The sequence below is a fragment of the Lipophrys pholis genome, assembly GCF_963383615.2.
Source record: "Lipophrys pholis genome assembly, chromosome: 8".
NCBI classification, from domain to species: domain Eukaryota; kingdom Metazoa; phylum Chordata; class Actinopteri; order Blenniiformes; family Blenniidae; genus Lipophrys; species Lipophrys pholis.
In genome coordinates this window covers 4,721,519-4,739,113 of record NC_137630.1, presented here as the reverse complement: position 1 = coordinate 4,739,113, position 17,595 = coordinate 4,721,519, and the positions used below count along the sequence as shown (strand labels likewise).

Sequence of the window (17,595 nt, the reverse complement as noted above, 5' to 3'; positions counted from 1 at the left end):
ATATTTGAAATAGTGTCATTTTGAATTTACGGAGCATGAACGCACAATACAGAGAAATAATTGATCACAGTTCGCTTGGCCTTTTACGATATGTGTATTGGACTTGTGGTTACTACTAGTACTAGAACAGGATGTATCTATATTGTTCTCTGGATTAATAAATAACCTACGTTAAGATAAACTGAGTGCAATGAACTAATTTGACCAAGGACGTGACGTCGCTCAGGAATTCAGAGCCTTGAGGCAAATGAAAAGCAGAATTAGCTGAAGTGGAAATCAATCCTTGGGTACATTAGATAATTGTAGGTACCTGACAAATCTTCCACATTGAAAGGTCAGGTCTTTTCTGTCCTTCTGTCCTCCTAAAACTCACTTTGAAATCATTAATGCTCCTTGTTACATTGACAACAAACCCAATATTTGTAGAACTAAGGAGTTCCCACAGTTTTCCCTTAAAAGAGAGCGTCTTTAAAATCATGCTTTATGCTTACAGTATTGTGATTTCCCTATGATATTCCCACAGAGAAGATGTTATTGACAGGTAAGGACTCTTATTTCTTTCTCAGTAGGACTTTTTTGTGCTCCAGTTGCCTCAGACATCGCAGGAATCAGCATGAATGTCATAACAACCGCATCAATGGCCTCTTCCCTTCTCTGCAGCAGGAAAGGAAAGCTTTTCTCCCATTTCCCATGGAACAGGCTGTTATTTTAAAGGAGAAACAAAAAGGTTCCACATCAGGAAGCACTGCTTTTCTAAATTTGCTCAGTCACAGTGGAGCGACAGGATATCCAGAAAAAGAAATGCACAGCGATACACAATACACCAGTATAGTTGGAAAATAGAGTGAAAGTGAATATAAAGGCTTCAGGTCGTCCAAGACGTGCGCCTGCACAGAGCAGGTCTGTTTATTCCACCTTTACATGCCTGGTGGAGATCTGCACTAACTTTACAAAGAGGAGCTGCCTGGGATGTTGGAGGTCGGCCATTATTGAAAAGTAATCGAACTTCATCAACAGAAGTAATTGTTCGGTGGTGTCAGTCAAGTTTCATTCCATATATTCAATGATTCATTTCCTAAATGGCATATATATGTGTGTGTGTGTGTGTGTGTGTGTGTGTGTGTGTGTGTGTGTGTGTGTGTGTGTGTGTGTGTGTGTGTGTGTGTGTGTGTGTGTGTGTGTGTGTGTGTGTGTGTGTGTGTGTGTGTGTGTGTGTGTGTGTGTATGTGAGACCGTTAAATGGTTCGATGTCCAGTATAAAAGATTGTTTCTATGTAAACGATTGTTTTATGTAAATGAGATTCACGTTGATAAGGATATCAAAGTAGGAAAATCGGACTTAAGATAGCTGAGCAAACGTTCACTCAACATTTGGATCAGCCTCCATTACACAGACAGAATTGGCAGAGCTCACAGCACCAAAAGGCCATGTCCAATATTGTCCTTGCTGTCCCTTTCAATCTGATCTTCTGTGGTCTGTAATTAAGACCCAGCATGCAGACAGACAAACGTCAGTGAGCTGCTCCGCTCCACATTGACCTCCCGTCCACCGCCGGAGCAGAGCGGGTCAATAACAACAGATTTGAGTAAATGAGACGACACTCAGGAGCTACATGCTACAAACATGTCGATAGATTCTGATTTCTAACCTTGTGGCTTTCCCTTCGTCTCCATTAGTGGCTCGTGTGAAGTTCCTGTGCAACCCTATTTGTTGTTCACTCCTCTTTGCCCGTGCACACAAAGAAACACAACACCACATGTTGTCACGAGAGATGACAACTGCAAAGATCCCACTGTGCATTTCCCTGGAAATCCTGCGCTGCTCCAGCTATGCAGCCGCGAGAATGAAATGTCCTTTATCTCACAAAGAAGTGAGTGTAATTTGCTTTGTTAAAGATTCTTCAGAAATAGATTTTAGTGCCGCACTGTGGTGGAGCAGATGGCACTTTTGTCTCACAGCAAGATGATCCCTGTTTGACTTGAAGGAATTCTTCCTGGAAGTGTCTGTGTTTCCTTCGGGGTTCCAGTCTCCATCCTGTGACAGACATGTATAATGTTTGATTGGTGTATCTAAATGAACCCGTCCAGTGATAGGCAGCCTGCTCACGTTGTCCCCTGACCTTTGTCAATGAAGGTTTGGTTCGAGCTCAACGTTGGATAAAGTGTTAGTGGGTTGTTCTTTTTGTTGTTTTGCCTTGTTTGCTTACTCATACTACACTTTTCATGTTGTGGCCGTTGTTTGCTTTATGTCTTAAATCTGCGATGTGTTGGACAACTGTCCTTTAGGCGGTTTAAGCATTTTTGTGTTTTCATTTCAGATACATTTCACATTTACAAGGCAATGTTTTAAAAAATGATGTCCACACAAACAGCAGAAACACTGAAATCTATGTAGTTTTCATGTTCGGCACTAGTTGGTGCTGTTGTTTGTTTTTGTAATGAAACTGCACACACATGCAGCAGAGGACAATACGGTATAAACATTAACAATGAGAGAACAAGGACATTGTAGTAGACAGACGATCAAGTTGTATTGTTATTAAGGTGACTGTCTACTAATAAACTACTGAGTCCCAGGAGAATATGGACTGGGAGTCATGACACTCTGGGGGAAACGTTCTTATTGTCCACCAGGGCCCGGTTGTTCAAAACTGGGTTATTTTAACCACTGGTTAAGCCCTAACCGCTGGCTAAATCCTTAACCCGCCGTTGGCTCACCGACTGTTAAATATGCATTGTTTAAAACATGGTTAGTCATCCCGTTAGTTAACGTCGCCGTCAAAGTTAACTTTGAGGTTAACAACAGTGATTAGCGTCCCTGATGCCGCTCCACCCAAGGCTCTGCCCACTTTCAAGAGTCCGTGCTTCCGTGTTTTGTCTTTTTTTTTTTCTTTTTTTCTTTTTTTTTGCCCTTGTCCTGTTCGGCAGCTTGGGCAAACAATATGATGTGATTGAGAGCCTGCTGGAGTCAGAACAGTGTTTGCTCTTGCAACAGGAAGAGACCTGGAGTCTCCTCCTGTTGCTGCCTTTATTAGAAGTTGGCATGGCTGCTGTACACGACCGGGGGGGAACGCACAAAGAGAGAGAAGAGAAGAGAAGAGAAGAGAAGAGAAGAGAAGAGAAGAGAAGAGAAGAGAAGAGAAGAGAAGAGAAAAGAAATTGGGGGGGGTAGGTTGATGGGTGGGGGATAACATACAATACCCTTGTTAGTGCTACATATATTATTTGCTGTTATCATACTGATCCAGGTACTTTCCAACTGTTACAAGATTAAACCAGCCTGAGCAGCCCTATCTAGACAGTAAGATGATTTCCTAGATTAACCAGCCTGAGCAGCTCTATCTAGACAGTAACATGAAGCAGGAACATGAATTAACATACAAGCAACAACAAAAGAGGAACATGATTTTGAGAGTTTGAGCAAATGATGACAGAAAACGAGCAACTTCAGCAACACCTTTCGTGAGGAGTGGAAGTGTGTGTGTGTGTGTGTGTGTGTGTGTGTGTGTGTGTGTGTGTGTGTGTGTGTGTGTGTGTGTGTGTGTGTGTGAGTGTGTGTGTGTGTGTGTGTGTGTGTGTGTGTGTGTGTGTGTGTGTGTGTGTGTGTGGTTTGTCCACTGGGTGTGGCTGGAACTGTTGTGGGGGGGGGGACCTGTAGCGCCACCCTGGGGTCCGAGGCCATCGGGCCCGGACATCGTCCCCCCGTGTTTTGTCTTAAACGTTGTGGTGGAGGCACCGCAGTGTTTTTATCTCATCTATAAAACTAACATTAAACATGACAAACAATGCTGCTACCAGGATATTAAAGTGGAAACATAAAAACTGAGCTGGATGATCAACGGCATCATGTTGCCTCATCTTTTTTTAATTTTGACCCGCGAGAACGATATAGAAAGTTGACTGAGTGGCCATGGAGAAAATAATAACAAGGTGTGGGAACGAGATAATAAGTCGTTACCTCAAATTAATAAAGCGAATAAATTCTTTAGAGGAGAGGTCTGTATGAGGCTGCATTGCTCCGCTATGAGACGCTCCACAGAACTTCTTTATAATAAATCAATCTGTTTGGTTCATCAGTAACTACTAAACAAACTACCTACTACTGTAAATGAAAATTTGGAATTTTTTAGCCATAACATGAGTCATTTCATGGCTCTTCATGTGACAGAGAACTTTTATTGTCGATCAGCGTGTGTTTACGTAAGTTGCTATTAGAAACGGCTGTGGAGTTGCGACACATCCAGAAATAAAGTGAAAGGAGGAGAAATTCACTATGTAATGCCCAAACGTTGAAAAATAAGCCCAAAGCTCATTTATTTATGGTAAAGAGGGGAGACATGATCCGGAGCTGCTGAGAATTAAATCTTCTCTTTTAGGACCAAGGTGAGTTTAACACGTCTGTATTTCACATGCTTTAGTTAGAAAACACCAAGATCTAATGTGCTCCGCATTATTTGATATCAAAGCTCCATAACAGCAAATATGACAGGATGGTAGCGTCATTGGTGAAAAAATTAATTACGAGGGAACGAGATAGTAACTCGGTGTCTCCAGTTATTAATTTGAAGTTACTAATTATTATCTCATTTCCACGCGTTGTTTTTTCTTTGTTCTTTAAAATTTTTTCTATGGCCACTCCGGGCTTCCATAGAGGCGTAACTCTTCATTCCAGTATTGACTTATATCAAAGTTCAGTCCACGGTCCACCCTATCCTTCCTTTGTTGAACTGATATCATGAACGCAGCGCTGCCAGTGAACGCCAGGGTGAGGGTTAACCACTGGTAAAAAGTTAGAGGAGGCCCAGAGGTGCGTTAACTTTAACGTCAAGATAACACCCGGTTAAAGTTAACGGAGTTTTGAACAACAGGATAACAGCTCTGTTAACGGTCAGTTAAATGTATTTAACGGCTGGTTAAACGATAACCGAGTTTTGAGCAACCGGGCCCTGGTGAGCATGTGCTGCAGCATGTTGGCCTCTCTCTCTGGGCCACGACCGCGTCCATATTCTCCTCCTTCTCCTTTTGGAATTTTGCTCCAGACACATAAATTCCACAATGACGAGCCTCTGTTCAGGTTTATGTTCATGATGTGTTATTCTTGTGCAATCATGTTGACTAACATCGTCTTGGGCTGTGATTCAGCTTTTGTTTTCTTTACAGTGTGGCTTGCTGTGAACTTATAAGATAGTTAAAAGATTGTTAAAACCGTACGGCCTGCATGAGCCTTTAGTCCCTAAAGGTCTACTCTTGTGTTCTCCTTTCTGTCCCCTCACCCAGATTTTGTCATTACCTTTGATTGTTGTCTGCTGTGTCTTGTCGTCACCCCACTCACTATGTGTGTATATTTGCCACCTGTAGGCGTGTCAGTATGTCGTTGAGTTTGCCCGTTTCACTTCTCCTGTCTTCCTCGTTCCTTGACCCCCCCCCCCCAGTGGTATCAGTGGACTCTGGATTTGCTTGCTTGTTTTGTTTGATATTATTAAATATTAAATTTGCATCATTAAGCATCATCATTCCTTCGCCATAACATGGTTCCTGTTCCCACCACAGAAGCACTATCGTTGTGACACAGTTGTTTATGTAATCAAAAGACAAAATCGTAAAAGTCCACTTACAGTAAATGTCATGTATCCATGCAGCTCCGTCTCAAGAAAAAACACAAAATGCACAAAATAAAACACAAAATGCCAACAAAGGACGCAATGAATATGAATATTAGAGCATTAGTGCACAACCTTCCTGACTTGTGCTTCATTCCTTATATTTGGAATATTTCACAATCCTCTGCTAAAGTCCACTTCGTCTTTGGACTCCAGGCTCCCCATTCATCTCCTGCCTCTCTTTATGTAATCTTTTTATCTCTGGCGTTCTACTCCTCTCCTGCTGTGCAGCATAATCTCTCACTCCCTTCTCCTCTCAGAGGCAGAACAGTCAGTCAGGAAACATGTTTTAAACCTCCCTGGTGTGCTGCACAGTCAAATGTAAATAGTGTCCTAACCCATTAAAATGTTCTCAATTCTTTACCTCGTATTGTACATTATTCAAAAGTCCTCAGTCGTTTGAAGGAGAGATACACTTTAACAGATACATTTCTCTCAATCGTGTTTGGACAATCAGTGTTAGTAAGTGTTACTTCTTCCTGTTCTCTGGCTGGAGGCTTTGATTGCATTAGGAGGCTGATAAGGAAGCCGTCACTACAAACTGGAAAAGACCTTTTCAAAAACCCTCCTGGTTTTCAGCCTTTGCTGGCATCACACCAACAAGCAGTTTAGTTTACTACATGCTTACAAGGCTTAAGCAAGGCTGTCTGGCTTCTCTGCTCTTTGAAGTCAAGAAAAGCAGCTTCTGGTGTCTGTCTGCTGAGGATTCCTCTCTGCAGCTGAACAAAGATAGATCTAAGCCCAGCCTTGTAAACTACCCAGATGATCATGATCAAGGTTTAAGTGAGATCCCATCTTTGTTTCCATTCGACATTTCTGCAACCAAAGTCAGAAACACCAAGCTTAATTGCTAGTAATAGTTATCAAGTTCGCCAGCTTGACAACCTCTGAAGCAATATTTTTCCAACACCTGGATTCATGTCCATTTCTGAGCTTCCAGTAATATTTACTTGAGGGTTCAGTTTCAGCAGGGTGGGCCTGTTCTGGGGTGTGTCGCATCGCTGCAAGAGCCACAATCTTGGGGTTGTTCTTTCTTTCTTCTTTGTTTTTTTGTGGGCGGTGGGAATAGTATAGACTTTCTCGAACCAGCAGGTGGTGGTAGTGCAACTTTTCACACCCAAACCACCATTAAACCCAAAAGAAGAAGTTCAGATCATTTCCCAGTGTTTTTTTCCTTTTACCTCTCAGTAGTAATCCGTACAGAAAGACATCACTGGAAGTTGAAACTAAACATTTAATCCAAAACATTTGAAGGGCTGAATTTATCGAGACATTATAAATAAGAATAAAAATTATTTTGTTTACAATCTTGCATTACAGTTTAGTTGTTTTGATTGGGTATCGATTGTCAAAGCTTTTAATTGCGATATGTATAAACAACCGTCGTCCCTCACTTTGAAAGACACTAATGAGAATGTAAGAATATGCCAGTCTGTGTGTTCAGATAAACAAAACCTAACTGGTACGACCCGGCTCCGCTAGGAGAAGGTGTACGTGTAGGAAGTAACAATAACCAGGTGGAAGTGAGGGTTTTATTGGTAATTCTAAGGTTTACAATCCTAATACAAGGACAAAGGAGGTCAAAACAGGTCCTGCCAAACAAAAAGGAAAAGAAGGGGGAGGTATCTGATGGCTAACGATACAAAGACTGATTAAATAAAACAAAAAGGAAGCTTCTCCTCTAGAAGGCCATTAAAGTTTCAAACAACAGTTTACTGAACACAAACAAAAACGCCTAATTAACTCTAAACGAAACAGCCGGCCGGTACCTTCACTAAGCTACTTGACAAAGTTGTCTAAGATTTAACCAGAAATCAAAACTCACAGACCAGAGTGGAGCAGACCTCAAAAGATCAAGCAAACTAATCTAAACACACACCAACGTTTCCAGAAGCAGCCTGAGCAGGCACACCCCGCATCAGCCTCCCTGAGGAGTCTGCTGGAGCTGTTTAAATGGGCGGAACCAAGACGATCGGCCGACATCCTCCAATCCGAGCGCTCCACTTCAGGACAGGAGGAGGAGGAAGTCTGGGAGAGAAGCTCCTGTCCTGATGCAACACATTAACACACACAGAGGTGGAAGCGAGGCAGTACAGCCTGTAGGGCCGTAACGTCAACCATACAGTTTGAACAACTTCAGTCACAAACCCATTGGATGTCAACATAGACGCAGAGTGCTTTATATTACAACCTCCAACAAGGGAAAGTGATTCAGCTCACGAGTTGTCTTCATTTGCATTTTGAGACTGAAGGCTGATGGCTTTACTCTCATGTTTAGACGTTTTGCATTACAATGAAATACATTGACAATAAGAAGTCAAAAATGGCACAATCCTGAAAATCTCCATCTGAATGTTTTTTAATATACGTCCTCTGCTTGGTGTCTGTTCGCAGCAGTCTCTATGACTTCTACCACTACTTCTACATGCTGACCAACATCCTGTTCTACGTCAGCTCGGCCATCAACCCCATCCTCTACAACCTGGTGTCCGCGACCTACCGCCAAATCTTTTTCTCCACGCTGCGCTACCTCTACCGCTGCTGCCAAGCGCCTCGGAGGCGACAGCGCCACTTCACCCGCCACTCCATCAGCATCTCCAGCAACCACACCACGGCAACCAACATCATCAAAGAGACGGCGTACTGATGGAGCCTCAGCTAAAAAAGACATTTCTCACAATGGACCATCAAACCGCTTTGAGATCATTGGTTCAACATCATCAGTGGAACTTCCCTGACTTGTCTGACTCAGAGATCACACGTTTCATTGTGTGTTGCTTATGTGTCATGTTTGAATCCAACAAAAAAAATGGACAATTGTGTAGATTGTCAGAAAAGACATGGTGCGAGTACATGCATTTCAGCATATTTAATAGGAATTGCAACATATCAAATGTCAAAGCAGAATTTCTTTTCAATGTTCGGGAAACATCCAAACCCATTCTGAACTTTATACTCTTATATGTTTGAGTATATTATGTGATTTATTATTTGTCTTACAACATCTGCATGTTGCCAGTGTAATGTAGTACTAATGTCTTTAAATGTCCTTAAAGTTTGCACGTTCAATCACCTATCTCCCCCTCTCTATATGTTGAACTGCCATTCAGCAGGACACTAAAACCCAAATTGCTCCCAATATAAAAACCCTGGGATTGCTAAAGCAGTGAAAAATTACAACATAAATGACAAGTTTCCACTGAGTGAACGTCTGAATCTTCTTTGGTTTTTTTGTGAAAGTTTCTGACTGAGGAAAGCTCTCGGGTCGTCTTACTGCCATGTTCAATACAATCTAATGAGCTTTAGTAGTGGTTGGCAGTCTTACCTCACAATGGGAATACTCAGGTGCCGCGATGGGCCGCAGCATGTCTGTAAGTTTGCATGTTCCCTCCTGTGCTTCTTTGGGTTTTCTCAAGGTACTCTAGCTTCAGCCTACAGTCCAAAAATGTTCTTGTAAGTTGAGTCGCTGAGTCACTACAGCTGTGAGTGAGCGGGTGAATGGAATGTGTGTCGGTATTGCCCTGCTGACTCGGCCATGGTGTATTTTGCCCTTCACCCAATATTTGCTTGGTTTCATTCCCGTTGAAACATAAAGCAAGAATGTAAGATGAACGTATGGATAGTTAGTCCAACCTTGATTGTTCTACATGAGTCGCATTGTTTATTTTCTATCTGTTTTATTTTCATGCCAGTGGTCTCAAACTAAAGATCATTTCTTTACTATAACAAAATATCAGTTTTGGCATTTGATATGTTGTGTTTGCATTGCATGTAGTTAGAAATACGGTGTGGATGTTTGCATTGTATTTATACTCAGATTTGACATTGTTGGGTATTTTTGAGAGATAATGGATTGTATCTTTGTACTGAATAATATGACTTTGAAAGCTCAGAGAAAGAAGAAACAAATGGAGGTCGATGTAAATGTTTTATACAGTCTGTTTCTATGTTTTTACTGGAACAATCATCCACTCATTTGATGCTGTACAGTGTAAATAACCATTATGTCTGTGTCCCTGAAGCATTGATGTTGTGAACTCCTCCATGAACTCGACCTCTGGCATTGCTTTCGCCGCAGCTCCGGCTATAATATAAACCTGCTTCCTGCTATTTTGGGAGAACAACATGGTTTTGATGTCAGAAAAGGAATAAAAGAACAAAGACGAGGCGTTTGACTGCACTGGCAGCTCCTTTGGAAAAATCAGTTGCATCAGCAGCACTTCTCTTGCATGTCTTGTTGCTTGAAGCTTTTACGTTGAGAATTTGTCAAACAGGGTGAATGCAGGAAATAAGGAAATTCCTTTATGTAAATGCTTCAGAGAGCGTCATCTTGTTTCTGTTCATTTTCAGTATTCTTGACAGCCTTTTGAAAATCGTCAATGGGAAAGTGAATAAAAGTGATTGTAATTGATTACTTTGTGTTCATTGACGTGGATGTTCACACTGGGAAAATCAGAACAAATCAACTTGAAGAGGCTGCAGACCTTCAAGAGTGTGTCACGCTATTTTTAGAGCAAGAGAGTGGAGCTTCTTCCGTGCGTACGTGACCATATTTGATACCTTTCACAACAAGAAATAACAAATATTTTATGGATCAATGAGGGAAGACCCTTTGGACTGAACACAAAAGTTGACGAAACAAGAGGCTCTTTTTATGAAAAGGAGGTGAGTATGTGATGTAGTCATTCAGACGGAGGTCAGGGTCGGTGACGGGTGTCAGACACCGTGCTGAGGCGTAATCCTACAGGGGACCGTCCAAATTTGAACCATCAAACCTGGAAAGAACAAAGACAAACTGGGACAAGACACAGATCTGAAACCTAATAAGTAACTGCCGGCACCAGGTGAAGACAATCACACACTCAGGCAAAGGTGAAACACATCAGGGCAAGAAATGGAAATCAGACACAAGGATGGGAAGTCCACGAGCTTGAAGTAACAGCGTGAGCTCAAGTTTACACGTACATGGTGTGACGGTTTGGCGGGGGCCCGTGTGGGAAGGTTTTTGTTAGGGGTGTCAGCCATGTCTCTCTCCTGACATTTAAGATGTTTTTAGTCAGTTAGGTCTTTTAGTTGGTATATTTCACACAACCCATCACATTGTGATTCTTTTCCCCCACATCAAACACACACAAGGTAATACCCAAATAAATGTACACCCTACAAATGTGAAATATCCAAACAAAGCAAACACAGAACACTGATTTCAAAAAGAAAAGGCAGTATTTGTTCATTCAAACTTAAATAGTCCCAATAAAAAATTGTAGTTCAGTTCATCAAAAAGAAAATTTACTCCCAACGGCAGAAGGGAAAACTTCAGGTGCAAAACAAATAATTCAGGAGCAGCTCAGGAAAGTTCATCAACAACACAAAAAGAAATGTTTCTACCAGAGCTGACCAAATCAATCTACATGGGATTGATTTGGTCAGTCAGTCTCCTGTCGTGCTTCCCAAACCACTCCGGAGGGGGCGCTGTATTGGAATGGTGGAGCTGCAGTGGGCTGGATGAAAGAGATGTCCGCGAAAGCCTCAGGATTTACGTCTCTTAACGAGCGGAGCTCCGACGCATCCGCTTCTCCCTGCGTTCCCTCAACACTGCCAGGTGAGGTGGAGATTTTAAAAGCAGCGCCTCTCAGAATCAGTTTGCTCAGCGCAGCAGTCATGATTACGGGGGGTGTGAACAGGCTGGCTGTCACAACGGGTATTTGAAAAAACAGTGGTATTTCTCTGCGTTTGGGCCGCGCAGATACGAGTCACCACAAACGATGATTCCTGAAAAGTCCGGCCACAGTGGAGATCTGGAAAAGCTCCGTAACACAGAAAAGGGGACAATAAGGAATTATGAGTCAAATACATATTCTGGATACAACATGTATTAGTGGCAGCTTTGTGGAATTTGAATCACCATCATCAGTAGAAACATTAAGAAATACAATGCAGAGACAGAACAGCAGTAGTTTATGTGAACCATGTCACACACTGCCTACATTAAGATGAGAATACACATCGATCAGATTCGGGTCCATTGGAGAAGAACCATCATCCATCAGAATCACCTCTGACTCTGCAGAGTTTTTCTTTCATGTTGTCGTTATTATTTTTCTGTGTAAAAGTGCCATGGCTCATTTGTAATTATTATATAGATAGAACTGAACTAAATATATTAAAAAATAAAGTGTCCAGACATGCAATGCAGGGGGCGTGGCCTCAATGGCCCTGCAGTCAGCAGTGCTGTGTGCATGTGATTGAGGAGTGTACTGGCATTAAATCTGGTTGTTTTAGCCAAGATTATGCTACAAAATATTTTCCCCAACTATATTTAAGTTTCCTGTTGAGGGCCAACCTTCAATTTTGTACATTTCTGTTTTATTCACATAAATTCACATAAATTGCCCTTAATTCCCATGGCAAGTTTCCAACTTTGAGAATTTCCGGAATTTTGCAACCCTATTTGTGGCCCAAGGTAAATTTGGTTTGGTGGAAAATCACAAAATTGACTCTCTTGAATACTTTAGACATCATAGTGTCACTACAGCATGACTGAATAAATCCCAAATAAATGTTGAATTTTAGTAGAAATGATTATGACCATCATGGTAGCAAAAAATTTGTATTTTAACATGTGTATTTTACAGTGACCTCGGGTGTCCTTAAAGGCACCGATAAATAAAATGTTGTCTTCTTCTTCTTCTTCTTCTTCTTCTTCTTCTTCTTCTTCTTCTTCTTCTTCTTCTTCTTCTTCTTCTTCTTCTTCTTCTTCTTCTTCTTCTTCTTCTTCTTCTTCTTCTTCTTCTTCTTCTTCTTCTTCTTCTTCTTCTTCTTCTTCTTCTTCTTCTTCTTCTTATTATTATTATTATTATTATCATTATCATTATTGTAATTATTATTATTCCTTTATTTATTTTGATTTTTGATTTCCGTAAGCTTATCTATACTTCAGGAGTCACTGCCTCTAACTATACTTCTTTTCTTGTTTCCTGCTATTTCCCTGCCTCCAAGCAGCAGTTTTGAAGAAATGTCAAGTATTGTTTTTTCCTGGAGGTGCGTTTGAGTTTCCAGGCATGTGCTTTTACAGTAATTGTCCCACTTAGTGTTGTTGCAAAGTGATTGTCCGGCCCTCTTACTGAGGTAATTAAGTAGTCTTAAGCTGCTGTATGAGCTGTGAAAATGTAAAAAGTACTCCATTATGCACACAATGGTACGTTTAACAATGCCAATGTCATCTATTGTATAGCAATACATTTCTGGCACATAAGCATGACATAATTCAAAGCAATGCATGGGATGCTGGTTCAAATGAGTCATCACAGTCCAGATGAGCAACAACCTAAAGCTGCTGTATGAGCTGTGAAAATGTAAAAAGTACTCCATTATGCACACAATGGTACGTTTAACAATGCCAATGTCATCTATTGTATAGCAATACATTTCTGGCACATAAGCATCACATAATTCAAAGCAATGCATGGGTTGCTGGTTCAAATGAGTCATCACAGTCCAGATGAGCAACAACCTAAAGGTCCAACCTGCTTTGTGGTTTACAACCCACAGTGTGCCTGGGAAAATAAATAAATAAATGAATGTCACTCACCAAGAACAAACAAGCCCTAGATTTTTACTGAAGCAAATAACACGAGGCTCTGACATCAGTTATCCAAGATCCCCCCCCACACCCACGAGTTCTGTGCTTCATGCTTAAGAGGGTCTTATGTGTTGTAAGAACCCACAATGATTTCTATGTAAAGAGAAGAACAGGTGCAGGACTCCAACAGGTTTGATTTTCAGTATTTAAGGTTGAAAACTTTAGTTCGACTGCTTCGGGTGATCTTACGCCTCCGACAGGTTAACAAATGAATCCATTTATTACTTGCTTCGTTGTGCAACCTGGATCTTCTGAACTTGGGTTCAACTGAATCCATATGTAAGAATAACGTGATCCTGTGTGTTGTTTCTCTATTCAATTAAGCGAACTGTGAATGGGAGCCATCATTTCTTTTCCCAGAGCATTTATATAGGAAAAAAAGCCAAATTTGTTAGATTTTAATGAGCTTGAAATAGAAACTGAAAGCCATTGCTGCTTCTCATGTTGTCAATAGCATGTCTTAATGTAATTCAGTTTGTAGTGCTGTGGTCTGTCCCCTCTGTTCAAGGTTAATAACAAAAACACAAACTAAAAGTTAGAGGCCGACAGGATTACACACGGAAACATCAAAGACGTTGAAAAGAATGAAAAGGAATCTGCTGAGCCACGTGACTTTGGGATTAAAGACTGAATCATTCGGTCTTAGGACATGACTTCAGGCATGCGAGAAAAGGAGTGGGCAGGATTAATTTCCTGGTTTGTCAGTTAAATAAAATTATAAAAGATAAATAAAGTGAATTTATTCAACTAACTGCAGAACAGTTAGTTGAATATGTACTGTGGAGAGGAAGTGTTCAGTTATTGTGAAATGGTGAAACCCACCGTTAGTTAGATTGGGTTTTTGAGTAAAGAAATAGATAATAGATAATCTGGAGTATTTTTCGTTTTAACTTTTCAAACTGTTTTAATTCGCCATGCAGTGTCAGTATTGTCTGCTTTACAGATTTCTGCCTGTTTGATTGTATCGGCTGCGTGTTTCTTCTGTCTCGACAGCATAGAAGTGATGGACGGCTGCTTATGTTTGTCTGGGAGAACAAAGCTACAGTTTGATCCAGATCGCAGCCAAAACGGGAAGAGCAGCTGTGTCTCCTGCTTCATTTGAAGCTCCTCAGTCCACAGTCGCCCTGCGGCTTTACAGAAGCTCCCTGACGCAGCAGAAAGTCATGAAAGCTGCCAAAAGTGCTGAATTTCCCAAAAGAGACTGTTTGTACAGTTTAAAGTTCAGTTACTTTCTCCGAGGTCTTCTTACATCACAGGCATTGCAGAACTATTCAAATAAGGGTTTGAGCATCTATTCGGTCCTGTTTACACAAGACCCATCGTTAGATGTGTTGGTGGGAGAATTTCTCAAAAAGTTTGGCTTGGTATATCAAATTAATCACAATTTGGGGAAAAAGAAAAAACTGAAATGGGACATGATCCGTCACAAAGTTGACACTTTGGGGATATACTAAAATGTTCTTTTTGTAATAATATATTAAAATAAAAATTTGGTTGAACCAGTTGAGAAAACGTTTGTAGCCACAATAACAGCAGCGTCTTTATTTTCAAGCTGTCGGGTCTCTGTGTCTGTCTCCATGTGTCTCACCTCGTGTTTCCAATTAACCAATGTTCCACTTGTGTCCACCCCGTCCTTGTGTATTTAAACTCCTCTCCCACGGTTGTCCTTGTCGGGTCGTCTCGTCAACATGTCTTGTCTTCTCGTCATCGTGTCTCGCCTCTTCTCGTGTTGCTCCTCTTGTCTCGTGTTCCCTGGACTTTGTCTCAATGACCCTGGTTTTTACGGAACTGGCTGAGTCTGCGTTTGGGTCCACCCTTCAAATGCCCGACTAAAGCATCTTACTAAAAATACTGATTTTAACCACGTTTTCAGGTGTTGTAACTCAAATTGTACGCTGTAAATTAATATATCAGTCAAAACTCCACCTAGTGTGTTACACATTCTGAAAGACACACCTGATATTTCATATTCATGACGGAAAATGTGCTAAATCAATGTGTTATTGATTTGGTGTGTTTCCAATTTGAACATCAGCGAATCGTAGATCAGCTCCGTGTTTGGATGAAATATCGAGTCTGATCACATACATTTTTTTGCCACAAAATTTTTATTTAACTTTTCACAACAAAAATACATTTAGTTGTACAAAAAACAACACAAAATAAAAAACAACACACACACACACACACACACACACACACACACACAGAAGAAATCAGAGCTAAAGTGCTTCTCACACCTAATCTAAACATAATTTACCCAAATTAAAGTTAAATGCTGAAAAAAAACGTGATGTTTTTTAGTGCTATTTAAGTTAATAACAAGAATTTAGGCAACAAAAACACAATTGAAGTGTGTACTTAATTGGGGTTCATTCATCCCAGTTGCTCTGTCGGGTTGCTCTGTTCGATTCAGATTTTGATTATTTTGAATGAATGGCCTCCATATACTTGTTTAGACTTTAATAAATATGTGAGTCTCACTAATAACGTGCCTGCAACCAACCGTCCTGTCCACTGTGTTGCAGTTGGTTTTTCCAAACCATTGCGATGGTTGTTTTTGTGTGAAACAAGCTGACATCTAGGAATGTTTGTTCTCTGGATATAAACCAAATAAAAAAAAGTTTCAGTTCCAGTACAGTTTGTTTTGAGATGATATTTTTCTCATGTTACCCTGACCTCCTCCCAGAAGCTTTTAACGGCTCTGCATTGCCAAACACAGTGAACGATTGTTCCTGCAGCCTCCCTGTACTTTGCACTGATGTCTGGTATGTTCTAATCATACCGGTGCAGCTCCACTGGTGTAACATACATAAATATTGATCAATTATAACGTGTTCATCATACGTGCATTTATTGATATTCTGTGCGTATCGGCACAAGCTCTCTTAACGATTTTCCTTCCAAGCAGTCAGTTTTTACTGTGAATTTTCAGGTGAGAAAGAGGTCAATAAATCAAAAAACTGTGATGTGATACCGTTTCTCAAACAGTCTCATTACATTTTTTTTTTTTCCACTGGTGACTTTCTGGTTAATTTTGACAAAGTTTCTACTCGGGAGGTATTTGAAAAAATGTTTTCTATCAAGGTTGAATTTTGTCCTCAGCTGTTGCAATGACATCATGCTATCAGAGTCTGGAACATAAAGATCCTGATCCACACTTGTATCATCTGCTCTTCCAGGGAAAATTAATTGATTGCCCCAAAGTGGGCAATATTGTTCCAGGTTCAAAGGTCAAAATTGCTTTATTTATCAATTCTGCTACACATTTTCACACATATAGAGAGCTGAAATTGGATTTCTCTCACAAAACATTAAAAAAATATCTATAGAAATTGTGCATGCTAATAAATAAAGGCTAGAATATAATAATTTAGGAGTGAAAAAGTAAAAACTTGAGGTAAAGTTAACCGTGAATACAAAACAACAGAGAGGCTGAACATATCAGTGCAGTTCTCAGTGCAGCCGAGGAGCTGATGAGTGGTGTAAAGTGGCTTAATGTCAATTTCCAGTCCAGTTTAGTGTTTAGTGACCCGGGCTTGTGTGTGCAGGGGGCAGAGGGGGGAGGGGGGAAGGGGGAGGGAGGGCGTAGCTTCCTGACAGCCTGATGGAGGAAGCTGCTCTTCAGTCTGCTGGTCCTGGTTCTCAGACTCCACAGTCTCTTCCCTGATGGCAGCAGGCTGAAGGAGGTGTCTGATGGGTGGGTGGGATCGCCCACAATGCCGATGGCTTTGTGTGTGAGGCGGGTGGAGTAGATGTCCTGGACGGAGGGGAGAAAGACACCAACGATCCTCTCCACCGCTTTCATCATGCGCTGGGGGGGTCTGGCGGCAGGAGGGTCCGGCGGCAGGAGGTGGTGCAGCAGCCGGACCGCACAGTGATGCAGCTCCACAGGACGTTCTCCGTGATGCTTCTGTAAAAGGTGGACATGAGTGTGATGGTGTGTTTGAGGCTTTTAGATATTTTCTGACATCTTATCAAACCTGTATCATGTTTTACCATCACATTTTTTCCTTGTTTTTTGTAGTTTCATGAGGCGGTGGCAGGGGGATGTTCTGAAATATGTACAATAGTTTTGGCAGAGGATTAATTTTTAGGATATTATTCTCCAAAGTTATACAGTAGTTAAGGGTAATTACATCCATCTACCAACCGACTCTGCAGTTCTGTTATTAATGCTTTAAAATGTGTTTTGACCTCCTGTTTTTGTGTACGATTGATATAAAATCCCAAATATTTTATTTCTTCTACCATATTAACTTGGGTAACTTCCGGTATTGGGTTCATTCTTTC

The 17,595-nt window shown here is 41.1% G+C and overlaps 1 protein-coding gene across 1 annotated transcript in view; it reads left to right on the top strand.

Moving 5' to 3' along the window:
- ntsr1 (neurotensin receptor 1 (high affinity)) overlaps positions 1-10,070 on the top strand; it is a 79,127-nt gene extending 69,057 nt beyond the window's left edge. The window contains exon 4 of the mRNA XM_080470241.1: positions 8,055-10,070. Coding sequence (XP_080326367.1) covers positions 8,055-8,307 — 253 coding nt within the window. The 3' untranslated portion in view covers positions 8,308-10,070. The remainder of the gene's footprint in view (positions 1-8,054) is intronic.
- Positions 10,071-17,595: the final 7,525 nt, after the last annotated feature.